This window comes from Schistocerca cancellata, chromosome 3 (assembly GCF_023864275.1).
Source record: "Schistocerca cancellata isolate TAMUIC-IGC-003103 chromosome 3, iqSchCanc2.1, whole genome shotgun sequence".
Lineage (NCBI taxonomy): Eukaryota > Metazoa > Arthropoda > Insecta > Orthoptera > Acrididae > Schistocerca > Schistocerca cancellata.
In genome coordinates, this window is record NC_064628.1 from 297,002,059 (window position 1) to 297,019,137 (window position 17,079).

The 17,079-nt window shown below is 45.2% G+C and overlaps 1 protein-coding gene across 1 annotated transcript in view; it reads right to left on the minus strand.

Annotated features, from left to right (window-relative positions):
• Positions 1–16,545, minus strand: part of LOC126176280 (pickpocket protein 19-like) — a 177,390-nt gene extending 160,845 nt beyond the window's left edge. The window contains exons 1-2 of the mRNA XM_049923430.1: positions 16,423–16,545; positions 11,813–11,973 (exon numbers count right to left, since the gene is read on the minus strand). Of these exons, the coding sequence (XP_049779387.1) occupies positions 11,813–11,973; positions 16,423–16,545 (284 nt within the window). The remainder of the gene's footprint in view (positions 1–11,812; positions 11,974–16,422) is intronic.
• Positions 16,546–17,079: the final 534 nt, after the last annotated feature.

Below are 17,079 nucleotides of genomic sequence, written 5' to 3' on the forward strand. Positions count from 1 at the left end.
TAAATGTGATGAGTAGTGAGAGCAGGCGAGATACCACATAGAGGTCTCATAAAAATAAAAATCAACGAATAGACGGGTGTGAACTATATTACAACAAAGGAGTTCAAGAGTTAAAACTTCCAACCTTAAAAACGTTGAAACATATGTTCTGATAGAGCACAGAGAAACTTTCTGATTGTAAAACTGTTACGTTCATCTGTTGCAGCTTATGCGACAAACTATATATTTTCATCATTTCCTTGAGAGTGATCGCATTCACATTCATATAAACACCTAAACCGGACAAGAAGGCATATCTCGCTCGCTCACTCACTCACTCACCAGTCGTACAAATTAGGTGCGCCGGTAAGGGATTTCTGTCATATGACACACGTGCTGTCACTAATGATGTGTATGACATAACAGACGTGTTTTCTGGTGGAGGATTCGGTTGACTTATCACCTTGTCATCAAAAGTTTGCGGTTCACATTCGAAAGCCACTTCCTTTCAGTTGCTAGTAGAGTAGTTGTGCAGAATCAAAAATGGTTCAAATGGCTCTGAGCACTATGGGACTTAACATCTGTGGTCATCAGTCCCCTAGAACTTAGAACTACTTAAACCTAACTAACCTAAGGACATCACACACATCCATGCCCGAGGCAGGATTCGAACCTGCGACCGTAGCGGTCACGCGGTTCCAGACTGTAGCGCTTAGAACCGCACGGCCACACCGGCCGGCTGTGCAGAATCAACTGTCCTTACCTCTCGCTGTTGCAAACGGACGTTACATTACGACGCAGAGACAGATTTAAATACAGCGAACAGAGAAGAAGAAGAAGAAGAAGAAGAAGAAGAAAGGAAAGTGAAAAGGAAATTGGCACGAGGAAGGTTTGAACATGGCTCGCCCGCGGTCTAACACCGTGACCACTTAACCACGACGCCATTGCTCTATTGGGCAGCTCCATATTGCACTTCTTGTCCTCCGACCGTCCTCTATTTTTATTTTGCTTTTTTTTTTTTTTTTTTTTTACAGTTCAGTATACTTTATTCCCGTTTTGATGCTTGATCTGTGTTCAGGTTTTGACGAGGGCCCTCTTACCACTAAATCTGCGGGAAGTTTCCCTTGTTAGTAGGATGATGTCTCCAACTGTCGAACACTTTTGAAATGTGTGGTACCATTAACAGCTTGTCGAGTTTATCTCTGTCAAGGCTGATAAACCATGTCTACTACATGGAGATGACAATACGGTAGCAGGAGGAATACTGAGTAAAATCAGCAAGAAAGTATATAAAAGACCCATGAACAAATCATTTAACTCGTGGTTGGCTAGAGTTAAAATTGGTGTTCTGATGGGACAACTTCTGGAATACTGCAATAGCTGTCAGTTCCTCTTCCACGTACAAGATCAACTGTTAGACTTATCCACTGTCAATCCAACTATATCTCTCTTGAAATTATATTCCAATAGGTTCATCTACATGTTTTATTACAGTTCTTCTGCTATAGTCTATGCTCATTTTCTTAGAATTTCAAACATCTATTCACCACCTCACGAAAATCTCGCTTCCTGACAGTTGAATGAGTCACAAACTCTTCCCGGTGCTGCAGAAATGTGATAGGAAGATATCTAATAATGGTCATAAATTGGTAGAAACTGTGAGAAGCTTTACCAGAAAATACAACTCTTGGACCTTTCAGGGTAAAAATCTCATCTCATGCAAAATGTGATAAGTCTCTTGGACATAGGAGCAGCATTTGGATTGTAAAGTGTCTGTCTGACATTCCAAATGTATGAACTACCAAGGCTCTCTCTCACCAATATCTGAACCATTAAATCTCATGGCGTGTATGTATGCAGGAATAAAACATAAAAAGATATTGTTTATTATATCAACTTTTATACATTATTAATATGTATTTTGCACTTTTTGAACTGTTGAAAATAAATAACCATCATTAAGAAAACATTGTAATTTTCTTTTTTCTACATCAACCCCATTCATCACTCTGTTATACTTCCCAAATAACTGTATACTACTAACAGACTTAGGAATACCGTCCATAAACTATGGGAGTAATACTAGCAGGCTTAGGCATGGCACACATACACTGATAAGCTGAAACATTATGATCACTGCCCACCGTGACATTGGATACTGCCTGGTGGCTTTGTGGGCACGTGATGAAGTAACAAAAGTATGTAAGTGGAGCAGACACAGACGGGGATCACGCTAGCGAAGGTGTGGGCTGAAAATGGGAATATCCATTGAGATAAGCGACTTTGACACAGGGTAGATTATTATTACGCAGAGCGTGTGAACGAGTACTTTGAAAACGGGGAGCTGGTTGAATGTTCACGTGCTACTGCAGTGAGCATCTGCGGAAAGAAGTAGGATAGTGAAACCACAGATAGGCACTACATGGTTGGCCGTCCAAGACATTTCACAGAACATGGGATTGAGAGACCTGTTTGCTCTGTGAAGTAGAATAGATGGTGATCTGTGGCACAATGCTGGCACACGCACAAATGTTTCGAAGCACACCTTTCATCATACATTGTTGAACATGGAGCTCCACAGCAGGCCACCCATACGTGTTAACATCTTGACCCAACAAAATAGACAGTTACGATGGCAGTGAGCACGGGACCATCGGGATTCGATCATAGATCAATGGAAACATGTCGGATCTCTGGGTGAATCACATTTTTGCTACACTAGGTCCTTGATTTGTCTTCAAAAACGCCGCCATCGAGGTAAACGGCGGCTCGAAACGTGCAGTGCGCCACGGACGCAGGCTGGTGCGAGTAGTCTTATGGGAGGCAGTCTCCTGTACTTACATGGGACCTGTGGCAGAAATCGAAGACAAGCAGACAGCCGCAAACCACCTACATCCATTCATGCTTGATGTCTTCCTCGAAAGCAATGTCATCTTTTACCAGTATAATTGTCCCTGCCTCAGAGCCAGAAACGTGCTACAGTGGTTTAAGGAACATTATAATGAAATCTGGCCGACCAAATTCCCCTGATGTAAATCCTATGAAAATCATCTGGGTCGCTATGGGGCGTCGTCACTGTGTACGAAAATCACTGGCCCGTTATTTATGCTAATTACACTCCTGGAAATGGAAAAAAGAACACATTGACACCGGTGTGTCAGACCCACCATACTTACTCCGGACACTGCGAGAGGGCTGTACAAGCAATGATCACACGCACGGCACAGCGGACACACCAGGAACCGCGGTGTTGGCCGTCGAATGGCGCTAGCTGCGCAGCATTTGTGCACCGCCGCCGTCAGTGTCAGCCAGTTTGCCGTGGCATACGGAGCTCCATCGCAGTCTTTAACACTGGTAGCATGCCGCGACAGCGTGGACGTGAACCGTATGTGCAGTTGACGGACTTTGAGCGAGGGCGTATAGTGGGCATGCGGGAGGCCGGGTGGACGTACCGCCGAATTGCTCAACACGTGGGGCGACAACATCGATGTTGTCGCCAGTGGTCGGCGGAAGGTGCACGTGCCCGTCGACCTGGGACCGGACCGCAGCGACGCACGGATGCACGCCAAGACCGTAGGATCCTACGCAGTGCCGTAGGGGACCGCACCGCCACTTCCCAGCAAATTAGGGACACTGTTGCTCCTGGGGTATCGGCGAGGACCATTCGCAACCGTCTCCATGAAGCTGGGCTACGGTCCCGCACACCGTTAGGCCGTCTTCCGCTCACGCCCCAACATCGTGCAGCCCGCCTCCAGTGGTGTCGCGACAGGCGTGAATGGAGGGACGAATGGAGACGTGTCGTCTTCAGCGATGAGAGTCGCTTCTGCCTTGGTGCCAATGATGGTCGTATGCGTGTTTGGCGCCGTGCAGGTGAGCGCCACAATCAGGACTGCATACGACCGAGGCACACAGGGCCAACACCCGGCATCATGGTGTGGGGAGCGATCTCCTACACTGGCCGTACACCACTGGTGATCGTCGAGGGGACACTGAATAGTGCACGGTACATCCAAACCGTCATCGAACCCATCGTTCTACCATTCCTAGACCGGCAAGGGAACTTGCTGTTCCAACAGGACAATGCACGTCCGCATGTATCCCGTGCCACCCAACGTGCTCTAGAAGGTGTAAGTCAACTAACCTGGCCAGCAAGATCTCCGGAGCTGTCCCCCATTGAGCATGTTTGGGACTGGATGAAGCGTCGTCTCACGCGGTCTGCACGTCCAGCACGAACGCTGGTCCAACTGAGGTGCCAGGTGGAAATGGCATGGCAAGCCGTTCCACAGGACTACATCCAGCATCTCTACGATCGTCTCCATGGGAGAATAGCAGCCTGCATTGCTGCGAAAGGTGGATATACACTGTACTAGTGCCGACATTGTGCATGCTCTGTTGCCTGTGTCTATGTGCCTGTGGTTCTGTCAGTGTGATCATGTGATGTATCTGACCCCAGGAATGTGTCAATAAAGTTTCCCCTTCCTGGGACAATGAATTCACGGTGTTCTTATTTCAATTTCCAGGAGTGTATATGACCTGTACTTAGACATATAATCTCACATACCTCCACAAACCTACCAACAAACTGCCGAATCCCTGATATGCAGAATCAGTTATGTATTTCCTTCCAAAGAAAAACAAACAAGCTATTAAGTAGGTGGTAACAATTTTTTAGCTCGTCATTGTACACACACTTAACCCCCCCCCCCCTCCTCATCGTGTTCTTGTTTTTCATGTTCCAGCACATACTTGACAGTATAATTGAATCGCTGTTTAACATACCTTCACCATAGACTGAATCTCTCCCTGGTTATCCGTACTGCATTGTACAGGATACACAGGTTTGTGACACTTTCAGGTGGGTCTTGAGATATTAATATCATCATCTCATCCTCAAACACGTTGACGATGGACGCGTTGTTGCTGCTGAAGATGTGTCGAGTGAATGGTTTGTACTCGCTTGCCATGCAATCGTCGATTTATTTCAGCTTGCTGCATAGTTGATCCCAAACCATATCACTGCACTTCACCTTTGAACCATGCCAGAAATTCTCTATTTCCTCTATAAGTTCGAAGCCTGTGTCAAGTGCTAAACCAACGTTAACATGCATCGATCTGTTAGCAGTCTACTGATAAGTGGTGTTGAACAACAGCACTCTGCCACGTCTTAGCTGAGGCTTCGTGAGTAGTGCAGCTATTGAATGTAGTGGGAATTTGGAGTCTGGAAATAATTCCGTGTCGTGCTCTGATATATCAGATGCTGCATCAGAGTGCTAGTCTGCGTCTCACTTAGTGGTGCTGGTGTTGGATGTGGTGGAAACTCAAAGGCTGTAAACCGTTCTACATGCTGAATTGATTCCCATTCCAGTGCACTGAGCTCTGCGTCAGCGAGATTGTCTCCATGCTGATATGATTTCTGCTTCTGTTGCTGCTGCTTAGATGTACTTGACTTCCACTCCAATATGTTGGAAGCGGCATCGGGGACCGTATCTTATTATGGTGCCAGGGTTTGTCTATAGTTTTATGATAGCCATACAATCTCACAGAACATGGCATGGTCTTTTGGCGGTAGTGGTAGTGGTAGCAGCAGTGCACCTGGCCTGACCTGCTCCCGACAGTGGGCATGCGGCCATTACAGTTCCTGGGGTGTTTGTGGATGTTAGCGCACTGTCCGCAGGCACTGAACTTGGCTGGAGAGACCGTCCTCAGTGTGGTATTTGTTTTAATAAAGCTGCAAGTCAATACCTTTCCTACTATCATGATACCTAAAACCATACAGGCTGCATTAGTGGGTTAATCAATTTTAAAGTTCGGGTGAGTGCTCTAGAGTTTTGACAGTCAGCAGACTTCCTATCATTTTAAACTAGGCGGAAGAGGATTTTCTCAACATTTTGAACTTATGGTCGCTGGTGTGGAGGAGTGAATTGTTAAACTGTAATGTCAGAGGGGATATGGAGGTTACTTAAGCATAGCACAACTGGACTTAAGGGGGAGCTGTCCCAACTCGCTGTGGAGCAGCGCAGACACTCACTGATCGTGGAGGGTGGTGGTGTGTTGTGGGTGGCATCAGTGATGAAGCGGAGGGGGGGGGGCACTAGCAGTGGCGGTGGTGCGATGGTGTGGGCAGCAAAGGGCAACATGGGAGCAGAGAGCCCTTTTCCCTTCTCTGGCATCTGTTTACATTAAGATGCAAGTGGAGAAATCCAAACTTAGAGTGAGGAGGACGTGCGACCACATACACCACCAAAACATACGTTTTTCATATTAGATGCATTGTTCTGCCACCTACTGCCAGGTACTCCATATCAGCGACCTCAGTAGTCATTAGTAATCATGAGAGAGTAGAATGGGGCGCTCTGCGGAACTCACGGACTTCGAACGTGGTCAGGTGATTGGTTGTCACGTGTGTCATATGCCTGTACGCGAGATTTTCACTCCTAGACATCTCTAGGTCCACTGTTTCCGATGTGATAGTGAAGTGGAAACGTGAAGGGACATGTACAGCACAAAAGCGTACGGGCCGATCTTGTCTGTTGACTGACAGAGACTGCCGACAGTTGAAGAGGGATCGTAATGTGTAATAGGCAGACATCTATCCGAACTATCGCACAGGAATTCCAAATTGCATCAGGATCCACTGCAAGTACTATGACAGTTAGGTGGGAGGTGAGAAAACTTGGATTTCATGATCGAGCGGCTGCTCATAAGCCACACATCACGCTGGTAAACGCCAAACGACGCCTCGCTTGGTGTAAGGAGCGTAAGCACTGAACGATTGAACGGTGGAAAAACGTCGTGTGGAGTCACGAATCGCGGTACACAATGTGGCGATCCTATGGCAGGGTGTGCGTATGGCGAATGCCCGGTGAACGTCATCTCCCAGCGTGTGTAATGCCAACAGTAAAATTCGGAGGCTGTGGTGTTAAAGTGTGGTCGTTTTTTTCGTGGAGGGGGCTTGCAACCCTTGTAGTTTTGCGTGGCACTATCATAGCATAGGCCTACATTGGTGTTTTAAGCACCTTATTGCTTTATACTGTTGAAGAGCAGTTCGGAGATTGACAGTTGCATCTTTCAACACGATCGAGCACCTGTTCACAATGCACGGCCTTTGACGGAGTGGGCCGCGAGGGATTAGCCGAGCGGTCTAAGGCGCTGCAGTCATGGGCTGAGCGGCTGGTCCCGGCGGAGGTTCGAGTCCTCCCTCGGGCATGGGTGTGTGTGTTTGTCATTGGGATAATTTAGATTAAGTAGTGTGTAAACTTAGGGACTGATGACCTTAGCAGTTAAATCCCATAAGATTTCACACACATTTGAACATTTGGCGGAGTGGTTACACGACAATAACATCCCTCTAATAGACTGGCCTGCACAAAGGCCTGAAGTCAGACCTACAGAACACCTTTGGGATGTTTTGGAACGCCGACTTCGTGCAATGCCACAATGACCGACATTAATACCTCTCCTCAGTGTAGCACTCCGTGAAGAATTGGCTGCCATTCCCCAAGAAACCTTCCAGCACCTGATTGAACGTATGCCTGAGTGGAAGCTGTCATCAAGGCTAAGGGTGGGCCAACACCATACTGAATTCCAGCATTACCGATGGAGGGCGCCACGAACTTGTAAGTCATTTTCAGTCAGGTGTCCGGATACTTTTGATCACATAGTGTACCTCTAAGCTTGGGAAAACATGACAAGTACGTCACCAGACAGCCTAGACCTGCACAAACATCCCTTGTCTCAGACATTGTAATTCTAGTATTTTAGAACTTGGATTATGTAATCACAGAACGTGCCCCAATATCTCAAGTCTTTGCCAGAATGCCAAATTTCTAGGTTATTATGAATAACCCAACATATCTGAGATGGATTGTGACGTCATAAAGCTGATAACACTATTCCAGCTCTGAGGCACTATACGAGAATTCTAGGCTGTTTAAATAGCCCAACAGGTCTGCGGTGGATCATGATATCATAGAGCTGGGGGTCAGTATTCCATCTCTGGGTCAGTACATCAGGATTCTACGCTGTTATAAATAGCCGAAGAAGTCTGAGCTCGATTGTGACATCATAGAGCCATGGCTATTTTTACAAGCCAACCAGCATGACAATGCGTCATCTTGCATTTCCCGTCAATTCATACTTAAGGACAACAGCCCTACTTCCACAGGTAACACACTACCGCATTTGGACTATTTTTTGAGTTTCTCGCGAAACACATGTCATAGCATACTGTTCCTTCTCCTTGTTAGTGTTTTCCATATATATGAATGATGCTGCATTATACAGAGAAGTTGCAGCATTAGAAAACTGCAGCGAAATGCAGGAACATCTGCAGCGGATAGGCACTTGGTGCAGGGAGTGGCAACTGACCCATAACATAGGCAAATGTAATGTGTTGCGAATACATAGAAAGAAGGATCCTTTATTGTATGATCTTATGATAGCGGAACAAACACTGGTAGCAGTTACTTCTGTAAAATATCTGGGAGTACGCGTGCGGAACGATTTGAAGTGGAATGATCATATAAAATTAATTGTTGGTAAGGCGGGTGCCAGGTTGAGATTCATTTGGAGAGTCCTTAGAAATTGTAGTCCATCAACAAAGGAGGTGGCTTACAAAACACTCTTTCGACCTATACTTGAGTATTGATCATCAGTGTGGGATCCGTACCAGGTCGGGTTGAGAAAGGAGATAGAGAAGATCCAAAGAAGAGCGTCGCGTTTCGTCACAGGGTTATTTGGTAAGCGTGATAGCGTTACGGAGATGTTTACCGAACTCAAGTGGCAGACTCTTCAAGAGAGGCGCTCTGCATCGCGTTGTAGCTTGCTGTCCAGGTTTCGAGAGGGTGCGTTTCTGGATGAGGTGTCGAATATATTGCTTCCGCCTACTTATACCTTCCGAGGAGATCACGACTGTAAAATTAGAGAGATTCGAGCGCGCACGGAGGCTTTCCGGCAGTCGTTCTTCCCGCGAACCATACGAGACTGAAACAGGAAAGGGAGGTTATGACAGTGGCACGTAAAGTGCCCTCCGCCACACACCGTTGGGTGGCTTGCGGAGTATAAATATAGATGTAGATGTAGATATAATTTTCTTCGCCGAATCTGCGGAGAACCTCATCATTTGTTACCGTATCAGTCCACACTACAGCTAAAATGCTTCGATTCTCTGCTGTTCCAGTTTTCCGCAACTCATGATTCACTCCCATAAAATTCAGTGCTCCAGGTTTGCATTTTCAGAAATTTCTTTCTGAAAGCCTGTACCGTACGTAACCGATAGAAAGGAGCAAGTGAGTGAGCCCTGTCTGTTATCAGGATAATACTTAGTGCTAGAGTCTCTACAATCGACAATCTCAGTACAGCATGTGCTCCAAACATCATGTAAACACGACGCGGGTTATTCACAGGTGTGACATCACGGACCAAGCCATAAGGTTGAATCGAATTTTTGTATCATTATGACTTACACTGGTGAATAATACCGTTGAAAAGTTACGTCAGCAATTAAATCATTGCCCGTTCTGATTACGAGACGTGTATGACCTACTGTTTCGCATAAAGTCACTAGGCAAAAAGGTGCATCACCGTTTGAAACCTTCTACAACTACATACACACTTACATGTACATTTAATCTCTGCATGCAACCTTGCGTGTGTGACGGAGGGTACTCCGTGTACCACTGTCATTTCTCCCTTTCCCTATTCCAGTCGCGAACGGTTCGTCGAAGAAAGATTGCCGGTAATCCTCCGCGTGGTTTCAAATCTAATTTATCTTCATATGTGTAGGAAGGGACTACATATTTGTTGACTCTTCCAGGAACGTACGCTCTCGGAACTTTATCAGTAGACCACACCGTGATGCAGAAGGCGTCTCTTGCAGTATCTGTCACTGGAGTTGGTAGATCATCTCCGTGACGCATTCGTGCTTACCAAATCAACCTGCAACAAAAAGCATTACCCTTCTTTTGATTTCCCTATTTCCTCTGTCAGTCCTGTTTGGTACAGTCCCATAGTGACGAGTAATATTCAGTTATTACTCTAATGAGGATTTTGTAATGTGCCCTCTTTGCTGACGGACTACATTTTCTAAGGATTCTCCTAGTGAATCTCAGTCAGACATCTGCCTTTCCTACGATTACTTTTATGAGGGATATCCACTGGAAATCGCTCCTAAACACATTAAGGAAGTAACTGCTTCCAGTGAGTGTCTTGCAATTGTGTAATGATACAATAGGAGGACTCCAGAATGAGATTTTCACTCTGCAGTGGAGTGTGCGCTGATATGAAACTTGCTGGCAGATTGAAACTGTGTGCCGGACCGAGACTCAAACTCGGGAAAATTGCTTTGCGCGGGCAAGCGCTCTACCGACTGAGCTACCCAAGCACGACTCACGCCCCGTCCTCACAGCTTTAATTCCGCCAGTACCTCGTCTCCTACCTTCCAAACTTCACAGAAGCTCTCCTGCGAACCTTGCAGAACTAGCACTCCTGGAAGAAAGGATATTGCGGAGACATGGCTTAGCCACAGCCTTGGGGATGTTTCCAGAATGAGATTTTCACTCTGCAGCGGAGTTTGCGCTGATATGAAACTTCCTGGCAGATTAAAACTGTGTGCCGGACCGAGAATCGAACTCGGGACCTTTGCCTTTCGTGGACATGTGCTCTACCAACTGAGCTTCCCGAGCACGACTCACGTCCCGCCCTCACAGCTTTACTTCCACCAGTACCTCGTCTCCTACTTTTCAAACTTCACAGAAGCTGTGCCGCATACAGGCACACAGCTTTAATCTGCCAGGAAGTTTCAATAAGAGGTCTTTTTGTCTACGTATACGCAATAGTTTCGATTTCCTTAACGTTGAGAGTCTATTGCCAATCCCTACACCCTGCGTCGAACCTCTGCCGATCTTTCTTCATTTCACTACAGTTTCCTAGCTTTGCGACTTCTCTGTATACAACAGGATCATACGCAAAAGCCACTTGGAACTTCCGACGTTGACCACTACGTTTGTTAGAAACTCTTCACTCTAATCACACAGTCAGTCTGATACGTCGTACGCTCGTATTTTGTTCATTAGACGGCAGTGAGGAATTCTTTCGAACACCTTACGCAGGTCAAGGAACGCGGCATATACGAGTACCCGGGCGTCGGTATCTACTGTTTTATGGGTCTCGTTGAAGAACGGAGAGAGCTGGGTTTCACGTGTTCGTAGTTTTCATAACCCATGTTGATCCCTACAGAGAAGGTTTTCGGCCCCCAGAAACGTCATAATACGCGAACATAAAACTTGTTCCAAAATTCTAGAACAAGCCGATGTCAGAGATATAGACCTATAGTTTTGTGCGCTGTTCGATGACCCTGAAAACGGGATTCAACTGTGCTTTTTTTCCAAACATTAGGAACACTTCGCTGCTCCTGAGAGTTACGGTACACAGCTGCTAGAGAAGCGGCATTCTTCAGTACCATCATCGCGTTCACACAGCAGCACCACATTGGTTTGCCTGTACCTTCATTCATATTAAGAACTCTCATCCCTCTGCGGCTGGTCCCGGCGGAGGTTCGAGTCCTCCCTCGGGCATGGCTGTGTGTGTTTGTCCTTAGGATAATTTAGGTTAGGTAGTGTGTAAACTTAGGGACTGATGACCTTACCAGTTAAGTCCCATAAGATTTCACACACATTTGAACATTTGATTTGAACTCTCACCCCTTCGTTACTGCTCCACTATTTTTACCACTCTCGTTGCAGATTTCATTGTAGCACTTCTTCTTTGAAACGCAATTGTTTATAGCACTTAGTTACAATCGCTAAGTTGACCTGACTGCTTTGAGTAAATTTACCGCTCTGGTAAGCGATATCCGGCATCGACGAGGAATCTGAGGCCATGGACGGATGCGTTGGCACAGTAGTCCCTCAGGCTGGCAATCAGCCCATCTCGGAGCACTGCCGCGGATTTCTTCCGCTGGCTATTGACCGCTGTCTGCCGTGGAACGACGCGTCCCTGAAAGCACAAACTAGGATCAATGTTTCAGGCTTAGAGTGTGAGAAATTCAGAATTAAAAGTAGAGTCGGACAAGAATATTCCATGTAACCAAAACTACTCTGAGAAGTCTAAGAGACAGTTTTTCAAGTTCTTAAACGAGTAACACGAGGAACAATCGCGTGTTAATGCTACATTCATAAAGCTCCTTCAAACGCGAACATTTTCGGTTAGGTTTGTACCGTGATATCGAATGAAACTGTTACCTGACAACAATAAACTTCTTACCTTACTGCAGTGTCTGCATATGACAGTCTCTCTATAGTTCCACGCAATATTCCCTCGTACATGCATGCATGTCCGAAGGAACATTGCATTGATCTGTAGTGGTACTGTCAAATATAGACACTGCGCTAATGTATTTCACGCCAAAGCCGAGACAACCTGAAGAGAAAAACAGGGTGTACATAAAATCCGGGAACACTTTCAATTATTTATTGCACAAGAACTAAACATTGTACAGATATCATACATATGTCATTTTGAAGAGAAACCCTGAAAGCTTTCATTTTGTGTATACCACCACAGCGTAGTTTGGTAATTTGCTGAAAGTCAGCGCTACTCACAAAAATTACGAGTTCAGGTACGGAGCGACCTTCCTGATAACTGTAGTTCGACAAAAGCAAGTGTGCTACAGCTGTTCAACGGACGTTTAGACCCAAGTACGGTAAGAAGCCACCGACAAGGAAAGCCATTTACCTCTCACACAACAAATTCGTTACAACGGGTTGCTTGTGCCAGGCAAACAGAAGCGGACGTCCCAGTCTGAGTGAAGGGTTGGGTTTGGGTTGTTTTGCGGGAGGAGACCAGATAGCGATGTCATCCATCTCATCAGATTAGGGAAGGACGGGGAAGGAAGCCGGCCGTGCCCTTTCAAAGGAACCATCCCGGCATTTGCCTGGAGCGGTTTAGGGAAATCACAGAAAACCTTAATCAGGATGGCCGGACGCGGGACTGGACCGTCGTCCTCCCGAATGCGAGTCCAGTCTCCAGTGTGCTAGCCACTGCGCCATCTCGCTCGGCGTGTGTGAGCGAAATGAATGTGGAGCGTGTACGAGAGACATTCATAAGGAGTCCAAAGAAATCGGTGCGTCGTGTATCCTGTGAACTCGAAAAGGCTCCAGTGACAGTGTGGAAAGTCCTGCTACAGAAGCTGTCGATGAAACCATTCAAAAAGGAGATATTGCAGAAGCTCAATGACGACGACAAAGACAGGCGTTTTGAGTTTTGTTCGCGGTTGCAACAATGGAATGAGCATGGGGATGGCAACGTTGATCGATTAATTTTTAGCGACGAAGCCACTTTTCACATTAATTCGAAAGTGAACAGGCATAATTGTCGAATCTTGGGTACAAAGCCTCCACCCGAATGCACTGAATTTGAACGTAATTCTCCAAAGGTAAACGTTTTTTTGTGCCTTGTCGCGTCCAAAACTATACTGGCCATTCTTCTTCGCCGAGAGCACTGTCAGTGGATATTCCTACTTGGACATGTAGCAGCAATGGCTGATGCCTCAAATGCAATCGGAGACTCTCCGTTCATCTTGCAGCAGTATGGAGCTCCACCCCATTTTCATCGTGAAGTTCGTGAGTACCTGAACACGGAGCTGCCGCATTGATGGATGGGCCGTGCTACAGAAGGGGGCAGCTGTTCCATGAAATGGCCTCCCGATCACCAGACCTCACTCCGTGTGACTTTTCCTGTGGGGACACATTAAATTTCTGGTGTATGTATCGCCTCTACCAGGTGATGTAGCAGAGCTCCGGTAGAGAATACGGGAAGCGACTGCCACAGTCGACGATGCCATGCTGGGACCGGTATGGCAAGAATCAAGAATTCGATTACCGCACTGACGCCTGCCGGGTCACTCATGTGTTCCCGGACTTTATATACACCCTGTTTAAAAAGTCTGTTCCTGTGAGGAAATCACATAATTGTGCGAGAACTAAGGGAAGTAGACACTGGAACATATGGAGATTTGGGTCGGTATGTACTAGTACTTGATTGTATGTAATCAATCAATCAATCAATCAACTCTTGCAACCAAGTCTTCGAATGAAGCACCTGGGATATTGTTTTGAATTCACGACACCCAAGAACTTATGGCACTATATAACAATATCGTTTATTTTTGAGAGATGCACATGGGGCCTGAAGGTGGCATAGTGGAATGCCGAAACTGATAGTCGAAATAAAATAAAATTACATCTTAATTCGATGGCTGCTGGCGAATTTCATTGATAATTACTTGACCAGCTGATGTCTCTTGTCCATGATGCGTCAACAGAGATCGATTGATCTTTGTCGGTCTGTCAATTTCTCTGCATTGGCTGTCGACGCCTGCGCCCCCTAGACATAAGTTCGAGAACGAAGTTCTCGTAGCCTACCAAAGAGCCGAAGATTACCTTAAAAAGTGGTTTGACTAAGCAAACTCTCCTTTTAAGATTATCAGTTACGCTAATGTAGCAAAAGCAATTCCTGCATATGAAAAATATGTACAAGCATCAAAGTTGATGGGTACTGAAGATAATAAAAATTAATTGTACGAAGAGTTCCGTGGACTAAATAAAACTTTGGAACAATTACAATGTCAAGCTTCTGCGTCTACAAACTCGTTTCCGTGGAAAACGTTTCGAAACGGAGAAGAAATGTCTAACATAAAAGACATTAAAGAACGATGATGGAGGTTTCGTGCAGCAACGCCTATGTTAGAAAGTCTTCAATCACATGAATTATTTATGCTCTGACGCCAGAATCAAAATGAGAATCGATGTGGTAAAAGCAGAAGTGTGCTTTCGTCGTAGTTTAAATTTTGCATCATGTAAAGAACTTTGCCAAAAAATTAAAGGTAACAAAGATTTGTTGAAAGATATAACTAGCAATAATAAATGTAATCTTTAATGCTTACTATGTGTTTTATTGTGTTCGTTCAGTAAATCATTTTGCCAGCAATCTTCGGAAATTTTGTCAATTTAATCTGGCGGCCTTACTAACAATACTGGCACGAAGACTGTACATATCGGGTACCAGGGTTCCGTAAGCAAGAGATTTCACATACTCCCACAAATAAAAGTCCAGAAGGTTTAGGTCCGGAGAGCGTGGAGACCGAGGAATTGGTCAAAAAAGGAACTGATCAACTTCTACCTATTCATTTGTCACGCAATCTATCATATAGAAGGCTACGAACGTTAACACTGGACTGAGGAGGAACTCCAGTTCTCCTGAAGTACATGTTTGTCGTTCTCGTAAAGTCACATGTTCTAGCATAACAGGTAGAAAATCCTGTAAGACAGCATGGTAAGTTTCTCCGCTGAGTCCCGATGGAAAAACATGAAGTCCTAACCTAACAGTCACCGACAATGCCGGGCCAAACGTTGACAGAAAATCTTGGTTGATGACGTGACTGCACAATTTCGTGAAGATTCACGATTGTGATGATTGTGAAAATTTGCAATACGATCACGATGATACGAAACCTCGTCCTTGAACAGCACATTTGCACTAAAGTGAGAGTTGTCAGATTTTTGAATGAATCATTCGCAGAAGTGTAGCGGTGGAGGAAAATCAGCTGCTTATAATGCCTGTACACGCTGTGCATAGTAGGTATACAACAGGTTTTCACGTAGAATTCTCCAGACAGTCACGTGCTCAACATGACTTGTTACAGCTAATTGTCCCACGCTCACACTGCTACTGTCGTTTATCGCACAAAGAAGTTCCTTCGGCAGTTGAGTTGTCCTTGTCCTTCTGTACAGCAAACAGGCGTCTACCAACTCCATATTTGAGTGTACTTTCGTTGCATTGTACCAGAAACCAAGTCCGTGATGAACACTAAACAGCTGATGCTAAGTGCTTGATGCTAGTAGTCACATGTTAGAACAAGCATGAAGTGATTCACATCTTAATATTCCCTTCGTTGTATTGGAACAACAAACACTGGTTATGAAATTAAAGAGTTACAACTTACTGTACAACCTAACGTAACCAGGTAACAAGAAAAAGTTTCATGTAATGCTGGTACGTCCTTTTTGTGTGTCTTCCCCATAAATGATGTGATTATGAAGAGAAGTATAAAATAAACTATAACATGCAAATGGACCCATGCCCATGTAATACATTTTATTCGTCTATGTGTGAGGATTTCTTCTTGAAAGTTAGGCCATACCTTTTTGTTATATCCTGTAGAGGCAAAAAGAGTCGGTCTTCTACCTAGTCATCCAGAGAAATTATTTACATTTTTGAAGCCACAGTTAAAATAAAACTAAAGCAGCGTGGAACGAGGTTCCTGTCCGTGATTGGCTGGCACAAACATTTGTTGGGCGAAGTGATCAGAAGACAATACTCAAAGAATAAAGTACTTCAGCCGGGGCACTCACAAGCAGTGGACGCACAAGACTTCTTCCTCAGTACTCGCAGGCTGGCGGATAGGTCTGATTTTAGTGATACACAACACTGGTGAGAAGTTGTGAATAAATTGCCGAGCTCTATTGGTGTTGGTATTCCATCACCATGAGCAATTCTTGGACTAGCCATTTTAGTGCATATAATAGTAGCGGAAAATATAAATAGTGCTTCCGGATAGTTAATTAAACATATTGAAGGTGGTGTACGGCTACTATAACAAAAACTGGTCTTGTGCTGACTTAGCGTTCCATTATGATGGTTACCCGGTGGTGACCGTAGGGATTTTATTAGTTTCTGCTGATGTTGCACGTGCTGTATGCAGAGTGTGGGACAGAGCACAGAGGTGAAGGTTTAGGTGGGGAACAGTTGTGTTATTGCACAACAACGCAAATATCCCTCCGCTGGTTCCCAGGGCTACGGAGTCCAATCGCGCAAGCACAATACGACAACAGCATTTTAAATCACTAATGCACTCGACTTGTACCATTACAAAATGTCGATATACTTTCTTAAATTTATGACTGGTTATTCATTTTGTGTAGCCCTTACATTTCCGCCCGTGTAAGATTATTATCGTGTATAAACAAGACAACAAGACCGTTCAAAATAGTAATGAAGTCACAGAACATGTTGGTGAGTTTTTGTACACTTCTTGACGACTGC